Source organism: Triturus cristatus, chromosome 6 (genome assembly GCF_964204655.1).
Source record: "Triturus cristatus chromosome 6, aTriCri1.1, whole genome shotgun sequence".
Lineage (NCBI taxonomy): Eukaryota > Metazoa > Chordata > Amphibia > Caudata > Salamandridae > Triturus > Triturus cristatus.
This window is the reverse complement of record NC_140589.1, coordinates 1,141,670,067-1,141,688,048: the sequence shown is the minus strand read 5'-3', so window position 1 is coordinate 1,141,688,048 and position 17,982 is coordinate 1,141,670,067. Positions and strand designations below refer to the sequence as shown.

The window sequence follows — 17,982 nt, the reverse complement described above, 5'->3', positions numbered from 1 at the left end:
CGCCGCACACTGCTGCACGCCGCACACTGCTGCACGCCGCTGCACGCCGCACGCCACACACTGCTGCACACCACACACTGCTGCACGCCACACACTGCTGCACGCCACACACTGCTGCACGCCACACACTGCTGCACGCCACACACTGCTGCATTACTCACTGCTGCATGCTGCACGACACTGCTGCACGCCACACACTGCCGCACGCCGCACACTGCCGCACGCCGCACACTGCCGCACGCCACACACTGCCGCACGCCACACACTGCCGCACGCCACACACTGCCGCACGCCACACACTGCCGCACACTGCTGCACGCCACTCACTGCTGTATGCCGCTGCATGCCACACACTGCTGCACGCCACACACTGCTGCACGCCGCACACTGCTACACGAAACACTGCTGCACGCCGCTGCACGCCACACAGTGCTGCATGCCTCACACTGCTACACGAAACACTGCTGCACGCCGCACACTGCTGCACGCCACACTGCTGCATGCCGCTGCACGGCACACTGCTGCATGCCGCTGCACGCCACACACTGCTGCACGCCACACACTGCTGCACGCCACACACTGCTGCACGCCACACACTGCTGCACGCCACACACTGCTGCACGCCACACACTGCTGCACGCCACACACTGCTGCACGCCGCTGCACGCCACACACCGCTGCACGCCACACACCGCTGCACGCCACACACCGCTGCACGCCACACAATGCTATATGAAACACTGCTGCACGCCACACACTGCTGCACGCCACATGCTGCTGCACGCCACACGCTGCTGCACGCCACACGCTGCTGCACGCCACACTGCTGCACGCCACACACTGCTGCACGCACCTGCACGCCACACAGTGCTGCATGCCTCACACTGCTACACGAAACACTGCTGCACGCCGCACACTGCTGCACGCCACACTGCTGCATGCTGCTGCATGCCACACACTGCTGCACGCCGCACACTGCTGCACGCCGCTGCACGCCACACACTACTGCACGCCACGCACTGCTACATGAAACACTGCTGCACGCCACACACTGCTGCACGCCACACACTGCTGCATGCCGCTGCACGCCACACACTGCTGCACGCCACACACTGCTGCACGCCACACACTGCTGCACGCCACACACTGCTGCACAGTGCTGCATGCCTCACACTGCTACACGAAACACTGCTGCACGCCGCTGCACGCCACACAGTGCTGCATGCCTCACACTGCTGCACGCCGCACACTGCAGCACGCCCCACACTGCTGCACGCCCCACACTGCTGCACGCCCCACACTGCTGCACGCCCCACACTGCTGCACGCCCCACACTGCTGCACGCCCCACACTGCTGCACGCCGCACACTGCTGCACGCCGCACACTGCTGCACGCCACACACTGCTGCACGCCACACACTGCTGCACGCCACACACTGCTGCACGCCACACACTGCTGCACGCCACACACTGCTGCACGCCACACACTGCTGCACGCCACACACATCTGCATTACTCACTGCTGCATGCTGCACGACACTGCTGCACGCCACACACTGCCGCACGCCGCACACTGCCGCACGCCGCACACTGCCGCACGCCACACACTGCCGCACGCCACACACTGCCGCACGCCACACACTGCCGCACACTGCTGCACGCCACTCACTGCTGTATGCCGCTGCATGCCACACACTGCTGCACGCCACACACTGCTGCACGCCGCACACTGCTACACGAAACACTGCTGCACGCCGCTGCACGCCACACAGTGCTGCATGCCTCACACTGCTACACGAAACACTGCTGCACGCCGCACACTGCTGCACGCCACACTGCTGCATGCCGCTGCACAGCACACTGCTGCATGCCGCTGCACGCCACACTGCTGCACGCCACACACTGCTGCACGCCACACACTGCTGCACGCCGCACACTGCTGCACGCCGCACACTGCTGCACGCCGCTGCACGCCGCTGCACGCCACACACCGCTGCACGCCACACACCGCTGCACGCCACACAATGCTATATGAAACACTGCTGCACGCCACACACTGCTGCACGCCACATGCTGCTGCACGCCACACGCTGCTGCCCGCCACACGCTGCTGCACGCCACACTGCTGCACGCCACACACTGCTGCACGCACCTGCACGCCACACAGTGCTGCATGCCTCACACTGCTACACGAAACACTGCTGCACGCCGCACACTGCTGCACGCCACACTGCTGCATGCTGCTGCACGGCACACTGCTGCGTGCCGCTGCATGCCACACACTGCTGCACGCCGCACACTGCTGCACGCCGCTGCACGCCACACACTACTGCACGCCACGCACTGCTACATGAAACACTGCTGCACGCCACACACTGCTGCACGCCACACACTGCTGCATGCCGCTGCACGCCACACACTGCTGCACGCCACACACTGCTGCACGCCACACACTGCTGCACGCCGCTGCACGCTACACAGTGCTGCATGCCTCACACTGCTACACGAAACACTGCTGCACGCCGCTGCACGCCACACAGTGCTGCATGCCTCACACTGCTACACGAAACACTGCTGCCCGCCGCACACTGCTGCACGCCACACTGCTGCATGCCGCTGCATGGCACACTGCTGCATGCCGCTGCACGCCACACACTGCTGCACGCCACACAATGCTACATGAAACACTGCTGCACGCCACACTGCTGCACGCCACACACTGCTGCACACTGCTGCATTACTCACTGCTGCATGCTGCACGACACTGCTGCACGCAGCACACTGCTGCACGCCGCACACTGCTGCACGCCGCTGCACGCCACGCACTGCTGCACGCCACACAATGCTACATGAAACACTGCTGCACGCCACACTGCTGCACGCCACACACTGCTGCACACTGCTGCATTACTCACTGCTGCATGCTGCACGACACTGCTGCATGCAGCACACTGCTGCACGCCGCACACTGCTGCACGAAACACTGCTGCACGAAACACTGCTGCACGCCACAAACTGCTGCACGCCGCACATTGCTGCACGCTGCACACTGCTGCACGCCGCACACTGCTTTTATGCGAGTTTATGCTACTGACATTGTAAATGACAATGCCTTTTATTTGTTTTAAAACCAAAACATAAATAAAAGGCATTGTAATTTTACAATGCCAATAGCTCAAACTCTTATAAATGCGAGGCCTTATGCATTGCAAATGCTTGTTTAGTTGGTCACTTCCAAGACTGTGGAAGTCATTTCCCTTGACACTTCCAAGAGATTCCCTTACTTGTTGCGGTTTGTTTCTGAATAATGCTGTGTTTAATGAGAGGGGAAGACAAGGTCTCCACTACAGCCAGTGTGCGGGCAAAACTTTTTATTCTACTTCTGGCTTCACCACCAGACCATGTAGTGTGATCCTAGACATGTTATTCAATCTAACTAAGCTTCAGGCACAGCTAGACTCTTATAAAGTCAAAGAGGCAACTAAGAAGCACATGTAAAGTGTCTTTTAGCCCCCTCTTACTTCCCACTAGTTGGCTTCATTCTCACCCTTTTTTTTCTTCCTTTTCATTGATGAGCTCATCTCTACGCATTTTGGTTCACTTCATCTCCATGGTTTTGTTTTTCCCCTGAAGCATGGCCCAAGTACTGTTTTTCAATGTCTTTTTATCCCAGCTCCCCCTACAAACTATTTTTCTCTACTGCAAAGCTGGTCAAAAGGCAAATACAATTCTCTCTCTTCCCGCTGCTATATCTCCCTCTTCCCACTTCCCAAAAGTAGTATATGGCACAAGTTTGAGCTCTGATGTGGAATCCATAGATAGTACGAGCTGCTTTCCACCGGTAGTTACGTCTTTTTCCTAAGAACTGCGCCTCATGCAGGAGGCAAACGAACAAGAGGAAGGACAAGGTTTCAAGGAAGGGGAGGAAAAACACAAACTAAAGAAGGTGAGACCGGCGGAAGAGAGAACAACAACACTGGCATGGGAACCAAGGGCCAAAACCAGAGGGGAAAGTAATGGATGGACAAGAACTTACGGTAATGAACCTCTCTAATAGGCTCTTGACTCCAATAGAAGAACAGGTCCTTAAACTAGGATTAACTTTTTGTCCAGACTTTCCCCTTGATTATGCTCAAACACGCATTGATATGTATTGTTTTGTACGGAAACTTAAATTGTTTAAGATTCACAAACTCAGAGAACAGAATCAAAATACAATACCAACAACGATGCACCCCCTGTGCCCCTCTATGGATGATACTGAGATTTTAAGAACACTTATTAGTCTCAATGATGAGCAGACAGTATAGAATATACAGACAGTAGAATTATCGGACCGGAGCATTACTGACACTGGAATTTTAAGAACACTCACTAGTCTTAATGATGAACAGGATAGTTATAACACACAGACAATAGAAATATCTGACCCAAACATCATTGATCCAGTGCCAACTCTAGGACTAGATCCTGCCAGACCCATTGTAACACCTTTTAGAGGTAAATCTAAATATAGACCACAGATCCCTAAAGATAATATTGACGTCTTTCATGAGATGGTCAATCATGACATTTTACATCTTTTAAAACAAGCATTTACAATGCAACGGTCTCGGCATTGTTAAAGTTAGAGCTATTGGCATTGCTCATGACAATACCGTTTCTTTAAATGTTTTAAAAACAAAAACATAAACAAAAATAATGTCATGAGCAATGCCAATAGCTCTAACTTTAACAATGCCGAGACCGTTGCATTGTAAATGCTTGTTGCTGTGTGTGACAGGTTTGCTAACCGGATTCTTCAGAATGGAAAATGGTGGGGCACTAATCCCTTTAGGCATTGTATTGCTGGCAAGAGGGTGGCAGCGTGAGTGGCTGGACTGGCAGTCGTCCCTTACCTCACCCGACGCGGGTGTAGATCAAGTGGCCCTTGATGGTGCGGCGGTACGCAGCTCTTCAGACGCCCCAATGCTGTCTCTGTGGCTGCATTTCTACTTTACGGCTCAGGTGCCCGTGAGTGGAGATCGCATCGGGGGAAGCAAGACAGAGACTATTTGCGCGGTTCGAGCGCTGTGTGTGCGAGCAGCACGCAGCGTGCTCCAGCAAGGCAGGCAGAGGCGGAGCAGTCTCTGGATCTTTACACGCCGACCACAGATCATGGGGCCTAAGACGGACAACCTGCTTCCAAATCTAAAACTGTAGCCAGACGAAGTGAGGCTCTCAGGAAGCTACCGGATGGGAATGACGCCTCGAGCACAGTGGAGATGGATTCGGGCAGTTTAAAAACAAATGCAGGAATAGCTTCAGAGTCCTAAAAAAAACAAGCCGAGGGCACCGGAAGACACCACCGCCTTGCTCCAAGGCGAAGCTGAAATGCCTCGGAGAAACGCAGTGGCGTTTTCGGATTCGGGGGCGTGTTTTTCTGTTATCTCCTCATGCCATTGGCTGGAGGAGATAATTAGACTTTCTGAAAAAAACACGCCCCCCGATCCGAAAAGGACGGGGCCTGATCGGAGTGACGGGACCTCTTCTCCAATGGCTGGCCAGCATTCAAGAGGCCAGCCAATGGAGAACAGGGGAGAAGAGGGGCGGGTTCAAGCCCCTCTTCTCCAAGTCATTAAATCTCCGACTTCCGGTTCTGCCTTCGGCAGACCGGCGGTCCTCGACCTAAAAACCTGTCACTGATTCCAATCTCAGTAGAACACAAAGAGAGACGATAAGGGGTCTGCAAAATGACGACAGCATTGTTATTAAGCCGTCCGATAAAGGCGGCAATGTCGTCTTGAGGGATGAAAAGAACTATATTCAGGAAGCCATGAGACAGCTTAACAATTTGACGTGCTACACCAAGGTAGACAAATCGTATCTCATTAAACTGCAGGATAGATTTTATAACCTCCTTAAAGGGTGGACAGATGTGAACCTTTTGAATTGGGATGAACAGAAATTTCTGAAAAACAAGACACCTTCTATACCGACTTTTTACCTCCTCCCTAAGGTACACAAGGATCCTGTGCAACCGCCAGGTCGACCAATAGTTTCTTCCACAAACAGTCTGCTCGAGAATGTTTCCATGTATGTGGACCATTTTTTAATCAGACTATGTGAAGGACTTGACATCCTATATCAGGGATACCAAAGACTTTCTACAAAAGATAGAAAACATACATTGGGACAGAAACTTTTGGCTTGTGTGTCTGGACGTGGAAAGCGTATATACTAGCATCAGACAGAGAGATGGACTGAAAGCGTGTGAGCACTTCCTTAGATCTAGAAGTATACACCTGTTAACACATACTAGGATGTTACTGCAAATGATCGAGATGTGTCTTGTGGAACATGTATTCACATTCAATGGGGTACTTTACAAACAAGTACAAGGTACTTCGATGGGCACCTGCATCGCTCCTAGCTACGCCAATCTTTGGGTGGGCTGGTGGGAGAAGCAGGTGCTCTGGAGAGAATCGATGCAACATCGGACCAATAAGGTCAATATCTGGCTCAGATTTATTGATGATATTTTCTTTGTATGGGAAGGTGGAGAACAAGAATTGTTTATGTTTCTGAGAGAACTTATTGAAAATACTCTGAATTTGAAGTTTACGATGCAGCACAGCCAAGACACTGTAGACTTCTTAGATATCAGACTCACTGTGAAGGGTAACAAACTTGAGACAGATCTTCTTAGAAAGAGCACCGCCGGCAACTCAGTGCTACATTCAGCAAGTTGCCACCCCCCTAACTTTAGGGTGGAGCATACCCTTTGGTGAGTTCCTCCAGGCCAAAAGAAACTGTAGCACAGAGGAAGCGTATGAAAGGAACAAAAAGGAGATGTCACAGATTTCGAGCTAGAGGGTACCCCTACAAAATGCTCAAAATGGGAGAGAAAAGAGCAGATGAAATAAAGAGAAGTGAGGCACTCTACAAAGCACCAAAGAATAAACAGTCAGAGACAGATCCACCTATAAGAATCATCACGACATTTAACTCCCAATCTAATCTATTCAGTCAAATAATCAAAAAGAGATGGGTTATCTTGGCACAAGACAGGGTCCTTAAAGAAAGACTAGGCCCACATCCAGCCATACCATACAGAAATGGTCCATCTATCAAAGATAAGATTGTCAGGAGTCACGTGAGTAATCAGAAATTGACATGGTTAGATAAAGTGGGAGGATTTCATCGATGCGGTAAATGCAAGGCTTGCAGCTATAGTGATAATGTGAAAGAGGTCATCCTAGAGAGAACAAAGAGGAAATGGTACATACGTAAAAACATACAGTGCAGCACAGACTTTGTAGTCTACGTTATCACTTGTCCTTGTGGCAAGTGGTACATAGGCTCTACTACCTTTCCAGTCAAGAAAAGAATACTGGAGCATTGGCGCGCCATTACCAATAAGGACTTCAGTTACAGCAAGGCTAGACATTGCCATAATGCACATAATGGAGATTGGACGAAGGCAAAACATTTTGCCCTTGATACCATCTCCAAAAACCCCAGAGGTGGGAACAGAATACAAGCTTTACGCAGAACAGAATCCAGATTCATCTTGCAGGCTGGTAGTGTAGCTCCGTTTGGGATGAACAATGATGAAGACATGCATGTACATCTAAAGAATGAATAATTAAGAAGAATGAAGCCTCCCATGTGCACCTTTTAGAAAATCAAGTTCTCTTCACAGAAGTTTAGATTTCATTTATATTTGTTTTTACTTTATTTCACTTGTTGTTTTACATTAGGTTACTTATTCTATCCCTGTAACATATTTGATTTGTATCCTTTCACGTTGATATGACGCATGTGATATATATATAAAATGTCTAATAGAGAGATGTACACCCTATCTTAACTTAATCTTCGATGACCTAGAATTCAGAGACTGTTGTAGATTTGTTTTCCTGGTCTATAAACCTTTGAAATCCAATATTGAAACGAGAATATGATAATGTACTATTACTTCTAATAAATCTTTTTCCCTGTTTTTCTTCCCCATAGACTGAACATTTGGAGCTCATGATCACCACTGCTACCGTTAAGAGCTACGAGCACGGAGTCTTAGGTGTTTGTTATTAAAATCACGATCTCCTTTTCTATATATTGGTCCTGGGTAATGTTTCATTATCAACATATTTAGGACCATCATTTTTTTGATTTGTTTATGGGGATATATATAGGGATGGATATTTATATATATTTTTTCTTGTAAGTAATTGGGAGTACTGAAATCTGTAAACAGTTAGGTACTATACCTTTGAATGATCTGCTCTTTATTTAAACGACAGATGATTGAGACTTTGTATAAATGGTACTTTGTTCAATTTGATCCAAACAAATAAAGAGTAAAGTGATCACTGTCGCTCTGTTTAAGGTCTTGTGAAAAGTAGAGGAGGGGATATAAACAAATGACATCTTTCAAATTGCGAATACTGGTAAATTTGTATTTTACATGAAGATAAATTACTTAATGTATCTTTTCGCACACAATGCGTTATATCACTTGAATCATTTATTTATGATTTATGTGCAAAACCCAAAAATATTTATTATATACATTTTGTGTGTTTATCTGGGAATGACTTTCAATCCCAAGTCTTTTGACTATCTCTATGAAATGTCTTTAAAGATTCTGAACTTTGAACCTATGGTCATGTGACCAAGAGCTGGATAGCTCGAAACGCGTCTTGTTTGTCCTGAAATAAATATTTGTTTACCAAAATGGATTGGTGTGGCTCATGCTTGCGAGGAAATTTTGCGAGCCTTTTGGTGGCTATATATCACGCTCCAAGTATCACCCAGCTGCTGAACTCTTATTCGACGGGAGCTGCTGTCCCCCAACGTGAGGGTGAAATCACGTAAATTATTTTTTTGGTAGCTGGAATATATATATATTTATATACACACACACACACACACACACACAAGAAAGATTTTATTTCTTTGTGACTCATTGTATCCTTTGGGATCCAGATTTTTGCCCTGGCTGGCTGTTTTCTTGTGATCCTTCATCTTCAAGTATATATTTGTCACACAACACACAAATCAGCAGCCTACGTGTAGCACATGCAGTTCTACAAAGAGGTAGGTAAAAGCATGAGGTCAAAGTAAAACAGCCACAAATGAGAAGCTATTTGGCAGTATCTATAATGCACTATTCCATCAAATATAGGAAATTGTGTTTCACAATGGCATAGTGAATCAGTAAGCCCTCCATGGTTCAATGTTTTCCATTCTACCAGATCAAGGGCATCTTCATTCAAACTTCTGCAAACAATCAAAACATGCAGCTATAAATTCTGTAACCTTTGGGAAAATATCGTCCTCAAAGAGACCAGGCACCAATAATCCTCCCCCATACGTCCCAATTTTGTATATGTAATCACACCAATTGTATGTTTTTCCTCTGAGCTTCTTAACAAAGAAGCAAATACACCAACCATACATATGCTTTGAGAAAATGATGCCTGTATCAGGGCTACCAAACCAGGTCACTCTTTTTCTTGGTGCTTTCTATTACGTCAGCGCACATATGTCAAGCTTTACGTTGCAATAACTGTGTGCCCGTTTCCTTGTATTATACTACACTTCTTATGTCTTACTCAGCCCTGAAGAGTCACGGGTTAAATCCCAGGTGACGAAACACGAGTCGGCTGGTTTCGTTACTTTACCTATTTCAAGAACTATATAAAAAAATTCAACATAAAGAACCTACTGGTGGCGACCCCCACAATTTTTAGGTCTCGCTGAGACAGCGAAAGCTGTCTCTTTGAGACATTTTGTAAGTGGGCTTTCAAAAGTGCTACCCACATGGTTTGCTGGCCTAAAGCTTGAGTGCACGATGGCGTGCACGTGCACAGCTGCTCCTCTGCTCATTGCATTCCCCCCTCCCTTCTCACCCAGCCCTTTGATGCTCTGCTCGATTACTTTCACTTTCGCCGCTTTGACCCTTGCATTCCTCCCTCCCTTCTCACCCAGCCCTTTGATGCTCTGCTTGCATCTCCCGAACGCGATCCCTACTGTCTTTCACATGTGTTTGCTGTATCTCGCTTGTTTTTGTGCGCAGTTGTTCGGTTATTACGACCTCCTTCTAATATCGTAGTAGGTGCTAAAGCATTCTTGAATTTACACACAGAACAATTTGCTGCTGTGTAGTAGACACCAGCTTGCGTACAATGAGCCACTCTCATGGCCTGGAATTCGAGGTCTAATTTACTAATGTTAATAGGGGATGCTGCTAGTTTCCAGCCGAGCTGGGCAGCTGAAAAGTTAAGAATGATGTGGTTCGAACAGACTGATTACTGGTTTGGAACCAGTTCTACCGTTGGTTTGGCCTCATGTGTTATGCTTTTTAGATCCTTGAATCAGAAGTCTTGTTTGGGTTCGTATATCCGTACCCATGAATGAACTGCGTTGGAGCATTGCTGCTGAAAACTTAGCGCATTACTCAGAATTCTGTGATGACATCAACCAGAGTGCGAAGGAACACATTAAACAGCTTGGGTGATATGCAGGGCCGCTTTACATCATCTACAGCTCCCTAGGCTAGTGTAACTCTGATTTAATGGTTTGTTTTTTTCTGAGAAAAGTTGCCGCCGTCGGCTGATGATGTCTGTGCCTTGGAATGTCCTTTCTGTGTGCAATATCCTTTCGATTCAAAGAAAGCAGTGGGTGCAAGGCATCAACGTTTTCATTGTTGCCCTCATCTATAAATGTGCAAATCACTTAAAGACCCTGGACTTATTAGCAGGTTTTTGTCATATGAATAAGGCCCAAGCCCAACCTTATGTCCTGACTAGTGTTTGGAGATTAGACAGTATGTAATACATGGAAGCCAGCACACCCTGTATAAAACCTTGCCTTTAATTTGCCTATTACAGTCGAGTTGTTACGTCTCCAGTGACCTGTAGTAAAGAAATGACGTAGCTGCCCAGATGTAAGTGATCACAGTTGCTTTGTGATGTGTCAGTGCCTTCCTGCTAAAGCCAGCAGCAGCCAAGGCGAAGGGCTGATCACAGACCTGCGTTTTAAACAAAACGAGAACTCGATTTTTCTCCTTGTGATCTTGTTTTTCTAAGACGAACAGTGACCAGGAGAAATGATGTATTTATGGCAACATGGACATTGTTTGCTTGCTGTAGATAATTATAGGAAAGATGCAATCCCACTACATGTTCCTACACATGCTAAGCAAAAGCATTTTCTAAAAATCTAACTTAAACTTATTCAAATATTTTTTGCAACAAATTACTAACTGCTTTTTTTGTGTTTAATTTCACTCTTCAGAATTCACTTTTATTTGTGTCACCAGCCATGCTGTCCCTTTCATATGAAAGAGCAAGGACGACTTCTAGGAACTGAACAGTTTATGGGAGGGGTAATGGTGTGATTATTTATTGTAAGAATCAAAATACCCTCTGACATAGAGTAAAAGGATACTGTAAGTCACTTTTGAGTTCAATGACTTTATAAAAGAACTCTGCCTTTCTTTGGCCTCTTCTGCTTATGGCCATGCAACTTCACGGTGACTTTCAGTGTCCCTATACAGCACAGAAGAGGTCGCTTTATCCATTCCATTAACTTTATTTCGGTCTGAGCTACCTTTAAAAGTGAACAATACAGTCAATAATAAATAAAATACATAAGAGAGCCAATATATAAATACAAAACGAGAACAAACTCAGTTAAAATCTCCAATAGAATTCATCATAACAAAAGGAGATTAATAAAATCCAGTTGCTAGTTAGCGACCACAGATTGCCTCTTATCAAGTTGGTAACTTCAGATTTCCATAGTGCAAATATGTTGGTATTTGGAACGTAATATAGTAGAAACTGGTTAAAAATGAATCCACATTTTTTAAATGGCTGTAAAAAATAAAAAAATAGCAGAATAGGGACTGTAAAAAAGATATTTTAGACTTGCAGTTCTAATTTAACAATGACCTCCGGTTGTGCCACATGGAATTCAAAAAGCGAGAAACAGCGAAAACTATGGGTGGGTGGGTGTCCGTTCGCATTGTTCTGAATGCCTCAGCAAACTGCCTGCACCCTAGGTTCCTGCAAAAATGGGTCTAGCCATCGCCGTCTACAAAACATGAATGTCAGTCTCATTGGTTAATAATATCTTCACTCTCTCTGTGCCTGCTATAATGGCAGATGTGAGTTAGCACTTAGCACCAGAGCAAGAAAGATATTATTTGCTTAGATGTAAGGGTCACCACATGGAAACACTAAAGAACGATGGCTAGTGTTATTAGACAGCCTCCTGAGATCATTGGTGTGCGGTTGTTACACAATGATGTAGATAATTGTCTCTCTATTGTTGGCCCCTATCACTTACCATGTGTAATGTAACTAGTGCACACGTAATGCGCTCCAATACCTTCGGGTTGAGTTCGCGCTTTATAAATCTGCACACACAAATAAACAAGCATTGGCATAGCCAATAGGTCTCGCCTTTGGGAACTTATAAGTGTTTAGCTATGCAACACTTGATGTTGTTGCACCAAGGATATTGTGCTGGATAACCAAACACTTATAAGGTCCCAAAGGCGAGACCTATTGGCTATGCCAATGCTTGTTTTTCACAGTAAGTAGCATAACTGTGTGTTGTCACTCTGAACGCATTACTCTGAACATTACTTTGAACGTGTGCCCTGGACTTGGCTTCAAATTTCAGTGTGGGTCCGCACCCACACATTTCCAGAGTTTTTTTTTATTTTTAATTTCCCCTGACCTGGCAGCACCCAAACTATTCTCTTGTATCCCATACTTTAAAGCGAATCAGCTTGAGCACCATTCTTCCTGCCTTATTCAAAACCCTACGCAGAACCAGTATACCTTCCCTTTTTGTTGGCCCTAGGACTCTGAGCACATTACCGCTGCTGGCCAGTGCTAAAGTATGTGTGCTTCTACCCTAAACATGGAAACATTGGGGTATACACATTTGGCATATTTAATGTACTTGCAAGTCCCTTGCACAGTGGTATACCACATACCCTGGGCCTATAAATTAAATGCTACTAGAAGATGTGCATAAATAACAGAAAATGGAAAGAATGCTTAACAAATCAAACATTCACCCCCAGTCTCAGATCTGGGATTAATCCATAGTTTTTTGGCTCACAACGCCACCCCAGTTTGTACCCTGCCATACGCAAATCAGTCCTGACCCTGCTGCCCTTGGGAACCGTCCAGCCAGAACTGCCAGGCCAGGTGGGACCCGAAACTGGGGACCAGTTTCGGGTGATCACCCCCATCAGCCAGGCTAGCTTGAAACCAGAGGCAAAGTGAGCACGGTACCTGGCTGATGAAACGATTGATTTAACCCAGATCTCGAAAGAGGGTTAATGTTTGCACCCCTGAAGGAGTGGGTATATGTATAATTAGTATATAATTTGTACATATATTTTTTTAAAAATCAGTGTAATCCTTCATTGACCATAACCCGGACAGAATAGAGTGATATTCTTATGTATGTGGCCGCCCCGGTTAATCATTCCACAAATCCGGTCACCCTACATAGGAGCGATGTACAGAAAAAGTTCCCTTGCCTAGGTTTCCCTGGAAGCGGGGACCCTTTGACCACGCCAAAAAATGTCTCGGATGTGCATGTAAGAAAGCCTGTCACTACATGAAAGCAACCCTTGATGCTGAACAGAGGATGAGCTTCGGGTGTCTTTAGTTACCTGTTCGCACGCGTTGCCTGCGCCGGGTTCTCCTCGGTAATGACTTGGGCCCGTAGAGGGCGCCTCTGCCGCAGCCCATCCTCATCATTCATACTGCTCTAGAGGTAGACCAGCAAACTGATATCCACGCTCCGGCAACCACGAAAGAGTATCCAGCCACTAACCACCCAGCGACCTTGCTTGTATCCTGCCTAAGACTGCTGAGCACGCCTCACAATGTCGCTGTGGCTGTTGCTTCCTCCGGCAACATTGACACAATTCCGCCCACTGCGAAACAGCCTATCCCCGGAAGCGCTCTTTTCTCTTGTAAGATGGCCGCTCTCAAAGAACAAACATTTCTCTCACTAGTCTTTTTAATTCAGAGGAACCGCTCATGCACGTCATCTCGCCACCGAATCTCCTCCTCTTCGTGAGACTCGTGTCAATGATTACTTCAGTACTGTCGACCACTGCTACGAAAAACAAGCATTGGCAAAGCCACTAGGTCATGCTAACGGGCGAGTTATTAGCTTTGGCAATCGGGTGGGGTTGGCTAACGTGAGGGAAGGGGAAGATAAGGTGATGATTTTAGCAAGCACTGGCATATGCAATAGGTTTCACATATGTGATTAAATACTTTTTTGTTGTAAGTTTTAGCTTGGTGAGCTGTGCAATATAAGTTACTGAACCTCCGTAAATCTGTTTTTACTTGTTCGTAACTGCCAAGGTTTCAGATTGCTTATGTGTGACATTCTCATAATTTCAGTGTAATTATATAAGTGACATTCACCGACTATGGGTGACACTTTCTCACGAGCAAAAGTCAAACAATGAAGACGAGGGAAACATAAATATAAAAAATTACAGCCATTTGTCCAACTAGAAACTCTCATATCATCTCGGAACTGCTGCAAAGCACCAGAATTGGAAGGCACTCATCAGCCTGCATACATGCCAATAGACCCGATTCGGCCGGGAGGATTCACGATTTTCTTAGCCAAAAATGACTTTATTTTGGCTGTTTACCGTCTGAACCTGCCTCTGTTTCAATAGAAGTCAAAGGGGTAAATATATTCTACCGATAATTCTTTTTATATCTCCCACTTTCCTCTTCTAAAATGTCGGCATGTATGAGCATCATACATGCCAACATTTTAGGACAGGGATGTGGGAGATTTAAAATAACAAATCGGGAGAATGAAAATTCCCCATTGATTTCTATTGTAGAAAATGCAATTTCAGGCGGGAGACAGCTAAAATAAAGACATTTTTGGCTTGAAAAATCGGTAGTCTCCCGCTGGAATCGGGTCTATTGGCATGAATGGAACATGACACACAGGATCTCTTTGGGACACAATTGCAACCAAACTATAACAGCATGTGAGAGAGGCCTCAGCAGCCGGATCTCAGCTGCCTCAGCCTGCTAATAAATTATGATAATTACTACTCACAAATGTATAACGGAGTGACTCCGGAGCACGGCTGCCCAGACCACCACTGCACTGGGCTCTCTGTCAATTTGTTTCCTCGTCCACATCGAGCTTTGTGTAATGGTGTAGGGCCCTAGGCCCTCATGCATAAATGATCAAGAAACAAACACCATTAGTTACTGGGTAGAACTGGGCCAGGGCACGTGACGCCTGTGGTGGATGGGTGTGACGTGGGGTGTAAGCCAGCCCTCGGGGAGTGGCTGGGTGACAGAACTAGAACAGGGACCAGCAGGTCACTACATCCCACCAGAACTTTATTCAAACTGAAATAACTAAGTCTAACCAGTGGGAGAGAATAAAACAATAAATAGGAACTTCTACTGAGTCGGTTCAGTTGCTTGCAGACCCACGACAACGGTACACTTGCAGCTAGGATCACCAATTCTGCTTGGCACAGTTCAGTGGTGCTCTGCGGTTCCGGTCCTCCTTGGACTCAAGATGTGGAAGTTGACACCAAAGTCTCTCTATGTACAGTTCTCTGTAACGGTGCAGGTGGAGTGATGGTGAAATCTGGTAGATGTCATGTTTTCACCAATAAGTCCTGGTTGTTGTGGCATCCTCACAAATGCAGCAGGGCTTCTCTCTACAGAATGGTGTAGTACAGTGGTTCCCAAACTCTTGACTCCTGAGGACCCCCACTGAATCACTACTGGAGTCCGGGGACCCCCAAGCAATTTTTACAATTTAAATTTCAAAAATTTAAAACAATAATTCGCAAAAAATACACAAACAAGTACACACCAAACAAATACTTGCATTACTAAAGCTTTTATTATTTTATCTTGGAAAATATGCAAAAATTATTTACACGCATTGATTGCATAATGTGCCATGAAGAAACCATTTTAAAATAAACCATTTTAAAATCAATGCAATAATTTGGAGTGGACTACACTTGCAGCCACACTTTTTATGAAACCAACCCTGACGGCGGGAATAAACCATAATGTCACTGCTACTATCACACAAGCTGATCACTCGTCACACACGAGAAGAATTATAGAAAGGCTGCTGCTAAATCATAGCTGCCAAGGTTTCAGATTGCGGTGTGTGATATTGTCATAAATACAGTGTAATTATGAGTGAAATTTCAGTGACTATGAGTGACACTTGCTCACAAGCCACACTTTTCATGACACCAACCCTGACGGCGGGAATAAACCATAATGTCACTGCTACTAGCACACAAGCTGATCACTCGTCACACACGAGAAGAATTATAGAAAGGCTGCTGCTAAATCATAGCTGCCAAGCAGTGGCGGTTTCTGAGCACGGGCGTCGGGGCTCCGCCCCCTTTACTTCCACTGTAAAACAAAGCAAAAGCAAACATTATCATTATAATGTTAAATCTTTTGTTTTATTTAAAAAATCACCCTTATAAGTTTATAGAACGAGGGAGGGGCACTGCCTGCTCCACTCGCCTACACCAGCGTTGTTGCTGCTGTGCTCAGCGATAGCAATGCAGGCACGTGACTGGTGACGAGCATTTTAATTGCTCCCCTGGGTATGCCGAAAGTCTCATTTTTTGCTGGGCTGACAATCTCTCTGCCCTGAGGCCTGTGAGGTCATGAGCTTCGCAAAGACCTTGCATTCACGCCCAGTCTCCACCCCCTGATGACGTGGAGGTAAAGTTAGACCCGGGCGTTTTGAATTGAAGCCCGGTATCTCTAAGCCTCCACGTCAATCAGAGAGTGGAGAGCGCTGTCACCCCGCCCTTTCCCAACTCGTTACAGGTTGGGAAAGGATGTGGCAGGCGGGAAGGCAATAAATCGAGACTACGCAGACTCCACTTGAGTGGCATCTGAGGCAGCGAGTGCTTCCACTTATGAGAGTTCGGTCTTCGGTGCCATTTAATCAAATGTGCATGCTGTGTGTGTGTCTGTTCAGACAGACAAATGATTTGCTGCAGTGCCTGCAGCTAGTGGGCTGCTACAGAGACCAGAAGCACTGCAGGTTCCTGTCGTCGTGATGCATGTGAAGGAGTCGGGCCTAAAAGCACTGCAGGACGGTTCCTGTTGTCATTACGCAATGTGAAGGAGTCGGGGCCAAAAAGCACTGCAGGACAGTTCCTGTCGTCATGATGCATGTGAAGGAGTTGTGCCACTACTCAGAAGTTCACCAAGTAAGGACCGCAAAAAGAAATTGACAGCTGCCGGGTCCAGGCCCATCTTGTTAGTTGCAATTGGGCCATCGATTGTACGTGGGGGTGTACTACAGCAGGCTTTGGGAGGTGGTGGGGCACTTAAAATGATGGGAACCCTATAAGCAAGGGCATATTATGGAAAAGTCCATTTGTCAGAAGCACAGCGCCATTTCTGTCGAAATCCGACACTATTTTAAAACATATCTTGTCCTGTTTAAATGAGTTACAATTTCCAATGGTACTAATATAAGCTGGGACTCATGCTGTTAATGAGAAAATTGGGATTTTAAGAGCGCAAAATCACTTTTTATAGTGTTTGCTTGAAAAAAATGTTTTACAATTTGCTTTTGGGTCAATGTAAATGTGTTTTTGTAAGCGCCTAATGTGAAACTCTGTGGACCAGAGTATTCAGCCAAATGTGCAGTGCAATTATTATGAAAATTGCATCCGCCTTTCAACATGCATGCACCTACTTTTCACTCACTACCCTCAAATTTGTTCATTTCCAATCGCAAATGTCATCATAGCTGCCAAACTCCGAGACTGCTTATGTGTGGCATGTCCATGAGTGCATTTGTGTGTTACATTAAAATGCGTAAAGTGACACTTTACCACAAGTTGAGGAAACTAATTATGCATATGTAATGAGCAAAGTTTCAGAAATGATTCTGAGACACCTTCAG

At 46.2% G+C, this 17,982-nt stretch overlaps 1 protein-coding gene across 1 annotated transcript in view; it reads right to left on the bottom strand.

Moving 5' to 3' along the window:
- APMAP (adipocyte plasma membrane associated protein) overlaps nt 1-13,980 on the bottom strand; it is a 386,605-nt gene extending 372,625 nt beyond the window's left edge. Inside the window, exon 1 of the mRNA XM_085612063.1 lies at nt 13,688-13,980. Coding sequence (XP_085468189.1) covers nt 13,688-13,779 — 92 coding nt within the window. The 5' untranslated portion in view covers nt 13,780-13,980. The remainder of the gene's footprint in view (nt 1-13,687) is intronic.
- Between the last annotated feature and the right edge of the window lie 4,002 nt (nt 13,981-17,982).